The sequence below is a fragment of the Carica papaya genome, chromosome 2 (assembly GCF_054855325.1).
Source record: "Carica papaya isolate Zhongbai chromosome 2, ASM5485532v1, whole genome shotgun sequence".
NCBI lineage: Eukaryota > Viridiplantae > Streptophyta > Magnoliopsida > Brassicales > Caricaceae > Carica > Carica papaya.
The window spans coordinates 15,565,007-15,580,366 of record NC_142310.1 but is presented as its reverse complement, the minus strand read 5'-3'; the positions used below and the strand labels follow the sequence as shown (position 1 = coordinate 15,580,366).

At 37.4% G+C, this 15,360-nt stretch overlaps 1 protein-coding gene across 1 annotated transcript in view; it reads right to left on the bottom strand.

The window, feature by feature from the left end:
• Window positions 1-1,827: 1,827 nt before the first annotated feature.
• Window positions 1,828-15,360, bottom strand: part of LOC110809613 (isocitrate dehydrogenase [NADP]-like) — a 32,508-nt gene continuing 18,975 nt past the window's right edge. The window contains exons 8-15 of the mRNA XM_088213395.1: window positions 5,909-6,000; window positions 5,697-5,800; window positions 5,352-5,420; window positions 5,153-5,268; window positions 2,757-2,791; window positions 2,522-2,664; window positions 2,267-2,389; window positions 1,828-2,162 (exon numbers count right to left, since the gene is read on the bottom strand). Of these exons, the coding sequence (XP_088069521.1) occupies window positions 2,069-2,162; window positions 2,267-2,389; window positions 2,522-2,664; window positions 2,757-2,791; window positions 5,153-5,268; window positions 5,352-5,420; window positions 5,697-5,800; window positions 5,909-6,000 (776 nt within the window). The 3' untranslated portion in view covers window positions 1,828-2,068. The remainder of the gene's footprint in view (window positions 2,163-2,266; window positions 2,390-2,521; window positions 2,665-2,756; window positions 2,792-5,152; window positions 5,269-5,351; window positions 5,421-5,696; window positions 5,801-5,908; window positions 6,001-15,360) is intronic.

Here is a 15,360-nt window from a genome sequence, read left to right as displayed (position 1 = left end):
CACGAACGTACTAAGCATATCGAATTAGATTGCCACTTAATTCGAGTAAAGATTAAAGAAGGAATGGTAGTTATTTCACAGGTCCAAAGTGGATTACAGTTGGCTGATATGTTCACCAAATCATTGGGTAAGGAAACACTAGTTTCTCATATGAACAAGATGGGAGTAGAAAATATCTACAGCCCATTTTACGGGGGAGTGTCAAAGAACGAAGATGATGTACGTGGTCAACGATCCACATAAGCAGAATATACACGTGGTGGATACTTAGACAGGAAAGGAAAAGCAAAGGTGGCAGAGTTGCCATGTCAGGAGACTGAAGGTCGTCTCACTCCACCTCAGCAGCAACAGTACATAAACCGTTAAGTTTCTGTCACCGTGTCTCCCAATCACTGGTGACCTGTAAATATATCAATGATTTCCCACATATTCCTTGTAACTGATTGTGTAGTGGGTGATATACCCATCATATGGTTGTCTTTGTTTATTCCATTTTTTTATTATATTTTATTTTATAAAAGGGAAGAAGAAAGTTCCTTCGAGAAAATATTGTAATTCTTCTTCATTTTTATTAATACATAAGAAAAGGAAGGCAGTAGGTGATACTCTATTTTTCACCAAAACTACAAATTTCATTCTCTCAAAACTCGTTCAAATCTTTTCATAATACACCTAGGTAATTGACTTGTTGAACATGGAACTTATCTAGCATCTCCTACATGCATGATCTTTTTTTATAATATTTTATGTCCAAAAGAAGCCTGAGGATTACATATAACAATACTATAGATATTTTGTTGAGATCTATCTTGTAGAGGTACTCAAATTAGATTAGATATTAATTTATAGGTTTCATCATAAATTTAATTGATTAATTCCAATTACACACAATAGTTCAAAGGAAATCCAAAGGTATTCCATTTTTCAAGAACTTCTATACCAAAAATAATTGTATTTCTTATTATAGCTCATCTAGAATGTAAAGTATATATCTTATCACCATCACTGTAGTGTAGGGACTATGTCGATTAGGGTCATATTCTATAGTTTCTATTATATCATATTTGTCTTTTTTATTTCGTTGAGAATCAATTTACGATATAAATGCTTATAACATTCCCCTTTATGCCTTGTGGCAAAGCTAGAGTATGTAACAATTTTACATGCAACCTGCCAAGTGAATGGCAATGTGGCCAAGTTGTATACGTGGTCCAATATATCTTCCAAGCTAAAATCTCATGCATGGAGAAGGGATAATTATGAAGAAAACAATCTCATGTTGAGATTGTTTCAACAAGTCGAAGTAATATGGAAAGGTACACGTCTACTTAAAATCAAGGCAACTCTAGGAGGAAAAGGACAACACGAGACACAATACTGCTAGAGGCAGAGGCATAGATAGGGGCATGACTGATGTAGATGCTCATGTTAGTGTAGTGGCACAAAGGTAGTTTTAACAAACTATAGTTAAAATTCCACAGGAAATATGTGGGGAACAATAAATTTTAAGTTGTGCCACCATGAATATGTGGAGAATAATAACACTATTAATTTTTGATCTTAACATGTGTGATTTTATCTATTTAGTTGTAAAATATGATATGTATATTTTAAGTTTTAAACTATGCCAGTGATAATGGCATAGTAGTATGGATTCAGATGTATACTTTATAGATGAGATTTTATGAATTTAGTTTGATGAGTTTATATATTTTAATGGATTCAGAAGATGAAGTGTTTTGGTTCCAATGTTTATAATGTATTTATATATATATCTTCTATTATTATGTTTTCCATTTTCTGTATGTATACATAGGACATAGAGAATTATCTAAACAAAATTCTTTACATATTTATATTGAAAAAAACAACGCCATAAGATTTGAGTCATTACATAACATTTAAATCATTACATAATATAAACATTTAAATCATTACATAATATAGAATTTAACCCAACAAAAAAAGTAGAACCATAGGGCTGGGGAGCATATCATAGAAGGGTAGTGCCAAATAGTGTATAAGCATTCCTGTAAAGCATAAACCCAAGCTGGAGTCCTTGAAGATTTTATAACTTTGCTTTTGTAGACAACCTTTCCCTCAGCTCTTCAGCTACTGCATCGATAAACTCTTCAGTATTAAGATAGTGAGCTCTAGTAACCCTGCAAAGAAATTGGAAGTACTAAACAGTAAACAACCATAACTTTTACAGATAAACTATATAACAATATCGTTAGCAAATAAATGCACTTCTAACTTTACGTACTTAGGGCCATGAATCAGAAGTGCTAGATCTTTAGTCATCTTCCCAGATTCAACAGTACTAATACAGGCTGATTCCAGTTTCTCAGTAAAATCCAACAGTCTGGCATTACCATCCAACTTGGCCCTGATAACATTGTTATAATCAGTTTTCTACTTTTTACGTGATCATTCAAAGAAAATCAAATATGAAAACTTAAAGATATTAAATAGCGAGGAAATTCATTGGTGCATCGGACAGTCTACATGAATTTGTTACCTATGTGAAAGACCCCGTGACCAAGCAAAAATGGATGCTATGCTGTTTGTGCTGGTTTCGCCTCCGTTCTGATGAACCCGGTAATGGCGGGTAACTGTCCCATGCGCTGCTTCAGATTCTATGGTCTTCCCATCTGGACACACCTGGAACTCAACCCAACATATCATGTATCAAAAATACAATCAGAAAGGACCTAAACGGGGAAAAGTTGAAGTAAAAATGTTGTTTTCAATACCAGAACTGACGTCATCAAACCAAGAGATCCAAATCCTACAAATAAAAACACCAATCAAACAATGAACTCTAACGTATATATCCGGACAAAAACAGTGTTATGAATCAAGAACAGAATGACACATTGCCTAAAAGGCAGAGGTGGGACCCATGACTGAAAAAGGCCCCAGGATTGTTAAAATTTTATTAGTTATGTAATTCTTTTATTTAGTCATGTAATAAACTCCTAAGAATAGAGAAGTTAGGATAAGTTTTAATGTTCAGTTCCTATAGATGTGGGAATTCAATTACTTCCAACAAGAGAAAGTAAGACTTCGTCGTGCATATGAAAACATTTCTTTTATTTTAATTTTCTACATTTTCATATGTATTTTATTCACAAGAAACATATAAGATAGTTAAGAATGAAGAAGATAAAACTGAAAATGAACGATAGAATTAGAGAATTTTAAAATAATTTTAGTGTTTCTAGAATATTATTCTCATTTTTACTCTGATTATTCTACAAACGTACACATTTTACATACTTTTTAAATAAAAACATGCATTACACTATTAATTAGAAAAATGAAAAGTAGAAAGTGCTTTCACGCACCAATCAGAGCCTAATCATTCCTTAGGAGAATTCTCGTGTAAGACCAAAACACTTAATTGAAGAAGAAAGGCAAAATATTCAGAAGAATCTAGTTCTTTGTTTATGAGATTGAAGGGTTCTCTCCAACTAGCCCTTAGCTTTTCATTGTTTAAGTTTCATTCAGCTATGTAATTGTTTTATTTAGTTTTTTAATGAATTCTTAAGAGTAGAGAAGTTAGGATGAATTCTCATTTTCATATACTAGAGATGTAGGAATTAGTTACGTCTGACATGGGAAGTTAACTCCTCCTCTGGAGCAGCTGTAATCTCTTTTATTCAAAATACTGATCTGAAGAAGTCATGCAGAATGTCCAGAAATATTTATTTCGTTCTTATTTATGACACTGAAGGGTTCTATCTAACAAACACTTGCCCGGCCATTTACAATGTCAAAAAGAAGAAATTCTACTAAGAATGCAAGTTCTTCACTAGGTTTCCCAGTGCAAAGATCTATAATGAGGTCTAGAGTAGATGGGCCCAACATTTTGGTATCTTATTTCCAGCAACAATTGGAGTCTTTTCTCAAACTGTATCGAGAGGATCAGGCTAGAGAAAGGCAAGAGTGTGATCCAGACAAATTGAAGTGAGAAAATGATCAGGCTGCCTTGGAGCCTAAATACCAAGAATTTGCCAATCAGTTAGGCACTTAGCCAACATGCATCTAGACCACGCCCCAGTATCATGATCAAGGAGATAGCAGACTCAATCATGGCATCAGATAGCAGCATGGTGAGGCTGTTGATGCTGGTCCATTTGTTCCTTGATATTCAAAATTGGACTTTCCATATTATGGTGGTACCATGAATCCATTGAGATGCAACAGATGATGATATTTCTTTTGCAATCAAGGGACAGCCACAGAGGAATCAGGTGGTTTTGTGTCCTTCCATCTTGATGATGATTCGCAACTCTGCTTTCTGAAATCTAAGAGAGACAGCCAGAGTTATCATCAGAAGAACTTAAAAGTTATTGCAATCTGCAGTTTGGCCTCCAGTCAAAATAAGCGTGGCAAATTATCCAAGTTAAGACAGGAATGTCAACTCACTCCTGACTAAGAAGAGCAAATTTCCATTAACAGTCTACAGGAGTAAATTGTGATTGAAGTGGAGTTGCAGGAAACCCCGTGATAACTGCCATGATTTTGTCACGCTTGTATGAACATAGAGGAGATCTTCAACAGCCTTCAATGCTCGGTGTCAGGCACCAATTAGGTTCTGGTTTGTCTTCTCAGTGGACACCCTCCAATTGTCAAAAAATTGTCAATGATTGGACTATAAGATGGGAGCCAAAAAAGATTTTGTTCCAACTATGATGAACGATATTCCTTTGGCCATCAATAGAAGCAGCTGCTTCAGTTGGAGAAAAGTGATGAACCAGAGGTGCTGCTGCTCTTTCCTCTGAGGGTGGTGTGCTGATTGGACCAGTTCCTATAGATTGGATTTAGTTACTTCCAGCAAGAGAAGCTAACTAACTATATCTTAAGAGCAGTTGTCTTCTCTTGTATAACATTAGAATACAATCCGAAGAAGACAGAATTCCAGGAAAAATTATTTGCTCTTTTATTTATGAGATTGAAGAGCTCTCTAAGAAGCCTTAACACTTGTTAGCAATAGGTCAAAAAGGAAGAAATTCTAGGACGTGCAAGTTTTTCACCAGATTTCCTAGTGCAAAGACCCATAAATAGAACTCAAGTAAAGGAATCTAGTAAATAGCAACTAGAAAATAAAATGAAGTAATGCATGGATCTTGTCACAAGTTAAAACCTTGGGCTAAAAAATCACTCTGTACATCTCCATCATAATTCTTGCATGCCCATACATAACCCCCTTCACTTTTCAAGGCATAGGCAACCATATCGTCAATAAGACGATGCTCATACCTGCAGTGCAGCAATGTGGATTAGGCACAAATTAACCAAACTGCACAGAGTATATACGTCCCAGGATCTGTAACATATCTCACCATATCCCTGCTGCCTCAAATTTGGATTTCCATTTTGTTTCATAGACTTCCTGGAAGATGTCTTTGAATCTTAAGAGAATAAAAAAGCATCAACACCAGATATAAAAGACAAATATCAATACAAGATGGGGCTAGAAAACATCTTTTACATAGAAGAAGAGTTAAAATTGGGGGAAGGGAAAGAGGTCCATGAGCTGAACCCATAAAAGTCGTGCAAGCTTACATAAATTTTTCCACCACAATTGAGTAAAAGAGTATGTAGGCATTATGAAGATTATCGGTAAGAAGAAAGGGGCCATATGAATGCGAAATGTAAAGTAAAAGGAATTTATGTAGAATAAGTACCTTCCATCATATTTTTTAAGGATGGTATTTTTAGTGCTAAGGTAAAGTGGCCAATTCTTCTGGTAAGCAGTGTTCATTGATACCTCAGCAAACGCATGAATAGACTACAGACTCAAGTAGATAAAAGTACAAATCAATGACTTTTACTTGCACTTAAACTGATAATGGGCTAAAATATAAAATAATAAAGAAAACTCTTTCAGAGTCTGTACCTCATCAGTGTTATACATAGACAAGGCAACACCTCCATTACCAGTAAATTTGAAAACCTCTAACTCAGTCTTCTCACTGTATCCATCAGGAACTGCAAACATTGCCATTGCATAGATAAGACAAATACATGTGAAATAATAGAAATTAAGAAATTACATAAACAACAAGAGAAATAAATAAATAATCATTCTACTATTTTTCACTTAAAGTTTAGGAGACAACAATAATTTTATTCCCCTCATCTGAAGAGACTATTGGCTCAAGAGGCACAAGAGCTCCATAGTGAGCCAATGAAATGGGATCCAGTCCCTATTTACAGCACCAATTCATATATTTATATATTACTTGCTCCAACATGCTATTGAGTAGATTACATCTAATAAGACCACATCACTTCCCTATTTGGTATATTATGGGTTGTAAACAAAATGACTTCACAAAATCAAAATCTATAACTCAAGTATACAATACTAACCTATTTACAATGCATAATGATTCATGCGATGTCTTAACTGATCAAGGTCAGATTATTAGACTAGTATGTAAAAGATTTCGGAACACAAAAACACACATAGCACTCCCCTCAAGTTGAAAGAATTTATGGCTTCATTTGGTTGCCATTTTGGAAAACAATTTTCCTTTTGCATCTATTAATTTTTTTTTTCCTCAAAAATTTTAGTTACTCGATAACAAGCATTAGTTACTTCTTTCACATGAAACAAAAAGACAGTTAATAAATTTTATTTCATTTCTGAAAAAAGAATAAACTGAATATTGTTCATGCTAGTATGTTGAAGGAATAATACATGAAATTGATAAGGATACTTAGAAATGAGAAAAAGAAAACTAAAACTACTCTCTAAATGGAATATTGTTCATGCTGAGCATTCAGTAGTTGCTAATGAATTCCCCCACTTATCTTTGGACACTCTGACAAATAATATTCCATTGATTGAGAGGGCGTCCGGACATCCACTGCTCCTAAGAAATGAGGTGGAGCACATCCATATAAGGTCTGAAAAGGGAACATCTTCAAGCTAGGATGTAAGTAGTGTTGTACCACCATTCTGCTAGAGTGAGCCATTTGACCATTTGGCCCAAGCCTTTGGCTCTTGATGCGCCAAGCATCCTGAGTACATTTCAAAACATTGGTTGGGTTGCTCCATTTGCCCGTCCTTTTGCAAGTGAGGGAACTAAACTGAAGTGTGTTCCTCAGCAGCTTCATTAACTCTTTCAAATAGGCTTGTGAAAACCAAACTAACACCTGTGGCCACCCCTTGAACTGTGAACGGGTACCTTAGAGCAATGAAATAACCGTATTTAGTAAACCAGTTGACAACAATGAAATCTAGGGACAGATGGGTCTAAGCTGGAACTGGTACAGCCAATGGTTGCAATAAGCAAGGTACAGGGACCCTCTATGTTTTACACCTTTGGTAGGTCTCACAATATTTTACTCATTATGCCACCTGTTACTTGGCCCCCGACCAAAAGAAATTTTACTAAGGCGTTCATAAGTTGTGACATTAGTACAGGATATTGTTCCTCAAATCCGTGTTGGACTCTATAGCAGTTTGATCCTTATACCTGAGAATTCCATTTTTCAAACTGAAGGGAGGCCCGTTGTTCGTTTTGATTAGTAATTCATCCATGATACTTAACAATGATGAGTCACTCTTGTAGCTAGCAGCAACTTCCGATAGCCATGAATGTGTAGCCGATGTGACTGACACCCACAGTTTAGTCTGATCCACATCCTCCGATCTTTTAGAAAGTGCATCTGCCACCCTATTTTCAATTTCCTTCTTGTACTAGATCGTATAGTCTAGACACAATAAGTTGAATACTATGACATCTCAAATGCTAATTAAGGCATATGGGTGTTAGATATAGAAACAGAATTACGAGTACAGGATAAAAATTATATACAGCGGAGCAAATTAATACAAATCCCTTACAAATATATGAGTTCAAATTATATATATATATATATATATATATATAACTGAGGCTAGAAGTGGCTGCAAAATATAATGTCAAAATATAAAAGAGAGCCACTTCTTTCATTATATTATTGGACTCGTCAGAGTGCGGGAACGATCATACACTCAAGTTTTGCGGATCTATAGGATCCTCATAAACTTCAATGGTTAGGTCAGCTGATGGTTTCTCATTATCTTCCTAATCTGGGGGGAACATGGAAAGAGTGACTTTCATATGCTCAGTAAACAAAACAGTATTTAGATAACATCGTAAACTTTTAAAAGGTGAATTATTTTAACATAAACACTTACCATTTGGTTACGCTGTAAACCTATTTTGCCTTATGAAAACAATATATTTATTAAAGAAAAACATCACGTTATAGCCAACAATCAAAATAAAACACACAGTATATCAAACAATAGAGAAAATCAAATAAATTATGAAATGCTTAGATTTTTATATCATGCTTCGAAAAGTCGTTACAACTTCCATATCTAAAAGTAGATACAGATTTCTGACTACCCATGTGGAATGACAAGATCATATACAGATAACAGTAATTTGCTCAGACATATTTCCGGCTTGCCAAACCATAGCACGATCTATGATCATGGCCGTACCAAGCATAATGGTCCTATCAGATATTTTATGGTCACGACAATACTTAATCAAAAGTGACCCCTAACAGATATTTGCGTCACCAGTCTCGTCAGAGAGTACGGTGTCATCCACAAAAAGCGATTCTCTTACGTATTTTCAGATCAGATGAGGGAGGGAGAAAACAGATACCCCGGATTAGGATAGGAGAACAGATACCCCTCAAAGATAAAAACTTCAACGAGACACTTGATGCGTTATGCATGTCAATATAGATACATACTTCGAACAATTCATGCTTCATTTCATTTTTTTCTTTCTTTTTTTTGTTATTTTTATTTTTCAGATAATCTTATCGGTTTCATATTATTTTAATTACATGTAAATTATCAAATGTTTATCACTCACATAGTATGCTTGAAATCAAGAACAATTCAACTTATTAAGTCTACAAACACAAAGCATGCAAAACAGGTAAAATCACAAAATTATCAATTTAATATTTTTTTTGGTTTAAAAATACCCCTTAAAACGTTTAAAGAAATACTAAATTTCTCACCGAAATCTTGATAATTTCTTCTACACCGTTCTTCTTTTCTTCATCTCCCTCTCTCTTTAGATCACTTTCTTTCTCTCTCTTTCTCTTTAACTTTTGAAAGGTGAAAGAATGGAAGTGTGGAGAAAATGGGAGGAAGGACCCCTATTTATAGAAAACTGGAGTTGTAGGATTTGCGCCAAGTGGCGAAATCTAAGGGAGAGAGAGAGTAAAAAGATGTTTGGCACGAAAAACGGAGGAGAAAGACTTCCTCCATTGGCGGCGGCAACACAAGCGGCGGCATGCTGCCCAAGGTGGGCGGTGGCACACTACCTGAGGCAGCATGTGCCTCACTCACCTGGCGCGCGTTGCAGGCCTAGCCTGCAGGTGCCGGGCAATCGTGGAGGAGCTGGCTTGCGCGCTGGGGCGCCGCGCTTGCACATAGTGTGCGGTGCCTGCCTGTCCGCGCACGATGTGACACGCGCAGACGGGTCCTACCTGCGTGTGACAAGACGCACACGCAAGCCTGTCCTCCGCTCTGTGTGCGATGGGACGTGCGCACTGTGCGCACGTCCTGCGCCTGTCGCGCGCAGTGTGGTGTAAATCTCGAAAGTTTGACCAAACAGGTAATGACACCATATTCTCAGAGTAAAGATAATGGCTGCCAATTCCAGGTTGTGAGTATAGTAATTTTGTTCATGCGATTTCAACTGTCGGGATCCATAAACGACCACTCTACCATACTGCATCAAAATGCACCTTAAGTCAATATAAGATGCATCGCAGTAGACCTGAAACCTTCTAGTGTTATCAGGGAGAATTAATACCAGAGCAGAGGTAAGACGACGCTTCAATTCCATAAATTTTTCACCACATTCATGATTCTAGACAAATGACACGCCCTTTCGGGTGAGTCGAGTCAATAGAGCAGCAATTTTAGAAAATCCGTCGATGAATCACCGATAGTAACCTGTCAAACCAAGGAAACTACGTACTTTGACCACATTGGTGGGTAGATTCCAGTTGATTACTGTTTCAACCTTAGATGGATCCACAAAAACTCCTTCATTTGAAATTACATGACCGAGAAAGAAAACGCGATCCAACTAGAAGGAACATTTGCTAAGTTTAACATACAGTTGTTTCCGGCGAAAGGTCTCCAACACTTCAAACAAGTGTACTACATATTCCTCCAGGCTCTTAGAGTATACTAAGATATCGTTAATAAATACGATGACGTACTGATCTAGTGCGTGCCAGAAGACTCTACTCATAAGGTCCATGAAGGCTGCAGGAGTATCGGTTAACCCGAACGGCATTAATCTGAACTCGTACAAACTGTACCTACACCAGAAAGCAGTCTTCGGAATATCTTCCTCTTTGACTCTCAGCTGGTGATATCCCTTCTGAGATCGATATTGAAGAAGACCGTACCTCCTTGCAATTAGTCAAAGAGGTCATCGATTCGAGGTAAAGAGTACTTACTTTTAACCGTTACTCGATTAAGTTCCTGGTAATTCACGCAAAGTCTGAGTAAACCATCCTCCTTTTTCACGAACAATATTGGAGTGCCCTAAGAAGAATAACTAGGGCGGATAAACTTCCGGGCAATCAGTTCGGAAAAACAATTTTCTAACTCTGCTAGCTCAGAACAACTCATACGATAGACGGGCTTCGAGATCGGTTGGATTTCAGATAGCAGTTCAATTAGAAATTCCACGACTCGCGGGGAGGTAGACCAGGAAGTTTGATGGAAAAAACTTCCAGAAAATTGCAAACAATCGGTACGAAACACACAGCAGGATCAACACCTATATTCCTGTTTAATCAATTGTTAAAAAAAATAATAACAATAGATTTTATTTCTTTTTCGGAAATTGTAAGGTTACAATTTTACTTTCACAATCAATTATTGCTCCATATTTTTCTACCAAGTCCATTCTTAATATCACATCAGATCCTGAGAAATCTAATAGTATCAAGTTCACAAATACTTCTATCCCTAAAGCCTTTATTTTGCAATCTTTATATACATAGTGCGTTTCTAATAATCTCTTAAAGGGAGTCTCTACCGTTAATATTTCCGCAAAAGGTTTTAGCCTAATATCAAGTTTACAAGCAAATGTACAGAAAATAAAAGAGTGAGTAGCACTTGTATCGATCAAAGTCTTAGCAGAAATATCATAAATAGAAAGCATACCTTTGATAAGAACGGGAATGGGGAGAACACCTGATTCATCTAGGTGGTACACACGACTCTGGGCTATAGGGCTAGCCACGTCCTTTGGTCGCTAGGAGCAGTCCTTTATAAGGTGTTGGGTGCTTCCACATCGATAACAGACATGATTGATACGCCGACAGAGTAGGTCACCATGCAAGCAACCACAATGCTGACAGGACTGGAAATGTCGGGCAGGTTGTCCAGTAGGTGGAGGCAAGGTAAGGGGAAAGGCAACTCGGGTTCGTTTATCGGGGTGGCTACTTACTGGATTAGGCAATTTTTTTCTAAACTGTTGGGGTTGTTGTTGTTGGGTACAGACTCGGGCAATGCGTTGGTGTTTGGCCGAAATGAGGTATTCGGCCAACTGGGCATACTCTAGCACCTCCTCGTACGAGTTGACTCTCAGCATCACAACCTGATCATAGACATTAGCACGGATACTTTTTAGAAACTTGCTAACTTTTCGACTTTCGGGGGGTGACCATTAGAGGGGCGAAGCTAAACAGTTGGATAAAACGGGCTGCATATTGGGCAACCGTTAAATTTCCTTGGCAAAGATCCTGGAATTCCTCATTTTTTTCTCGGACATAGGCGGAAAAAAAGTTATCAAAGAATATATCCATGAAAACTTTCCAGGTGGTAGGGGTAGGCAAGACTTCTTTCTTAAATCTCTACCAGTGTTTTGCTTCACCGTTTAGCATAAAGGCTGATAGGGGAACCTTTTGTTCCTCAATGAGGTCTAGAACAGAGAAAAGTTTTTTTATTTGCAGAATCCAGACTTCGGCTATTAAGAGGTTAGGGTTGCCTTCAAAGTGTGGCGGGTTAAGCTTCCTATACTCTACTATGTAATGAGAAATGGACCTCTTAACTGTTCGGTATTCTGGAGCAAGGGGTTGACAAGGGTTGACAAGATTTTGTCCTACGGCAGCGGCAATCTTTGAACAGCTCGAAAGAGTTCGGCAAACTGAGCCCTGATTGGATGATCCTGGGTCTCGAGTCTTTCAGTATGCTCTACGAAAGGTCTTCCTCGCGTCATTCCTATAAAAGAAAGGAAGACACGAGTTGGTAGTCTAATTTGGAAAAGAAAACTCATTCTTCCTAGATATCCTAAGGGTCTTTCTACTTATTTTTTCAGTTGTAAGAGATTTGATCCGTGTAACTGCTTTGATACCATCTGTAACATCCCAAATGCTAATTAAGGCATGAGTGTGTCAGATATAGAAATAAATTACGAGTGCATGATAAAATTTATATATAGCAGAGCAAATTAATACAAATCTCTTACAAATATATATGTTCTGATTACATATATATAACTAAAACCAGAAGTAACTGCAAAATACAATGTCAAAATACAAAAAATGGTTACTTCTATCATTATACTATTGGATTCATCAGAGTGCAGAAATGATCATGCACTTAAGGTTTATAAATCCACGGGATCCTCATAAACTTCAATGGGCAGGTCAACTGACGGTTCCTCACTATCTTTCTCATCTGGAGGGAATGGAAAGAGTGAGTTTCATATGTTTAATAAGGAAAACAGTATTTAGATAACATTGTAAAGTTTTAAAAGGTGATTAATTATAACATATATATTTACCATTAGGTTACATCGTATTCCTAACTTGCCTTGTGAAAACAATTTATTTATTTAAAGAAAAACATCACGTTATACTCACAACCATTAAGGTAAAACACATAACATATCTGACAATAGAGAAAATCAAATAAATCATGAAATGCTCATATTTTCGTATCATGTTTCGCGAAATCGTTACAACTTCCATCTCTAAGAGTAAATACAGATTTTCAACTACCCATGTGGAATGAGCAGATCAGATACAGATAACGACAATTTGCTTAAACACATTTCTGGTTTACCAAACTATGGTACGATCTCTGACGACGGCCGTACCAACCATAGTGGTCTTATCAGATATTCTACAGTCACGACAGTATTTAGGCAAAGGTAACCCTTAACAGATATTCATGTTACCATTCTCGCTAAAGGGTACGCCGACGTGCATAGGGAGCGGCCCTCTTACGTCTTTCCAAACTAGATGGGGAAGGGGAAAAATAAATACCCTGGATGGGGATGGGGATAGGGAAGCAGATACCCCTCAAAGATAAAAAGTCTAACGAAATATTTGATACGTTATACATGTCAAAACAGATACATATTTCGGACTATTCATGCTTCATTCCACCTTTTTTTTTTGTTATTTTTATTTTTCAGATAACCTTACCGGTTTCATATTATTTTAATTACATGCAAATCATCAAGTGTTTACGACTCACATAGCATGCTTGAAATCAAGAATAATTCAATTTATTAAGTCTACACAAAACATGCAAAACAGGAAAAATCACAGAATTATCAATTTAATCTTTTCTTTTTGTTTAAAAACACCATTTAAGACGTTTAAATAAATACTAAATTTTTTACCGAAATCTTAATAATTTCTTCTACATAGTTCTTCTCTTCTTTCTCTCCTCTCTTTCTCACTAACTCTTGAAAGGTGAAAGAATGGTTGTGTGGAGAAAATGGGAGGAAAGACTCCTATTTATGGAAAACGGGAGCTTTTGGATTTGCGCCAAGTGGCAAAATCCGGTGAAGAGAGAGAGTAAAAAGATGCTTGGCATGAAAAACAGAGAAAGATCTCCACCGACGGCGGCACCACAAGACCAAGGCGGCACACTACCCGAGGCGGCAGTGGCCTCACCCGTTCGGCACGCGTGTTGCAGGCCTAGCCTGCAGGCACCGGGCTACCCTGTCGCGCGCAAGAGTTGGCCTACGTGCACGCAGGCCCCAAGCGCGTAGGCCTATCCACGCAGGCCTGCTGTGCGGATGGCCCGCGCACAGTGTGTCGCCTGCCTGTCCGCGCACAGATGGGTCCTTCCTATGCGCGACAAGACGCATGCATAGGTCTGTCCTTCGCACTGCGCGCAATGGGATGTGTGCACTGTGCGCATGTCCTGTGCCTGTCGCGCCCCCGCAGGCAGCCCATTCCCGAGGGATTTTTCTCGTGGGATTTTTTCCCCCTGTTTTCTAGATTTTATTTCTTAAAAATCATTTATTTTTAAAAAAGACGATTATATAATAAAATTAGATAAAATTAAAATTAAATAAAATTAAAATAAATAAACATCGGCATAATTTACGAATTACGATAATAAACTGCGGAATAAAATAAATGAGTTCAGTGTGGCCTTAAGTCCCGAATAATTAGAATTTTTTAAATACAAATTAAGCACAATAATGAGCTGGGTGTTACAAATACACCCTTTTGTTGTGTCATGGAAGTGGCCTTCTATTCTAGAAAATATTTGAGGTTTCTTTGATCAGCTGAGCTCCTTCTGAGTAGTGGGCCATTTAAAACTAGACACAAGACCGTAATAAACTCCCTTTCATAGATTGGTCTTTCTTGATTACGCAAGCACAGGGCCTTCCTGATGAAGGCAATTGCCACTCTTTTTGCATTAGTACTGCTCCTATACCTCATCCACTTGCATCTGCTTTTACAGTGAATTGTTTTGTGAAATTGGAGAGAAGCAGGACTGGACTATTGGTCATAGCTTCCCTGAGTTGCTGAAATACTTGTATAGCTTCCTTAGTCTATGGAAAGCCTCCTTTTTGAGTGGGTTTGTGAAAGGCTTACTAATGACACCATAGTTGGAGATAAACTTGCGAGTTAGGCTAAGAAAACCTGCAGAGCCTTCACAAATTTGAGCTGCAACCAGCTGACTGTAAGACTTTCTTGGATCTATTCTGATACCCAGTTGAGAAATAAGGTGCCTAAATACTCTATTTGATGCTGCAAGAAAGAATTACTTGGCAAACAATTGGTGTTTTCATAGCAAGGTCAATATTTTTTCCAATTGCTCAAAGTGCTCTTGGTCATTGAGGCTATAATTAGAATGTCACCAAAAAATATCGGCACAAATATCCAAAGGCAATCCCGGAAAACACGATTCATCGGGGCTTGAAATGTTGCTAGTGCGTTAGTTAATCCAAATTCATCACTTTGAATTCAAAGTGCCCATTATGTGTTCTAAAGGCAGGTCTTATGTATGTCCTCCCTCATTTTAATTTGGTGATAGCTTGCCTT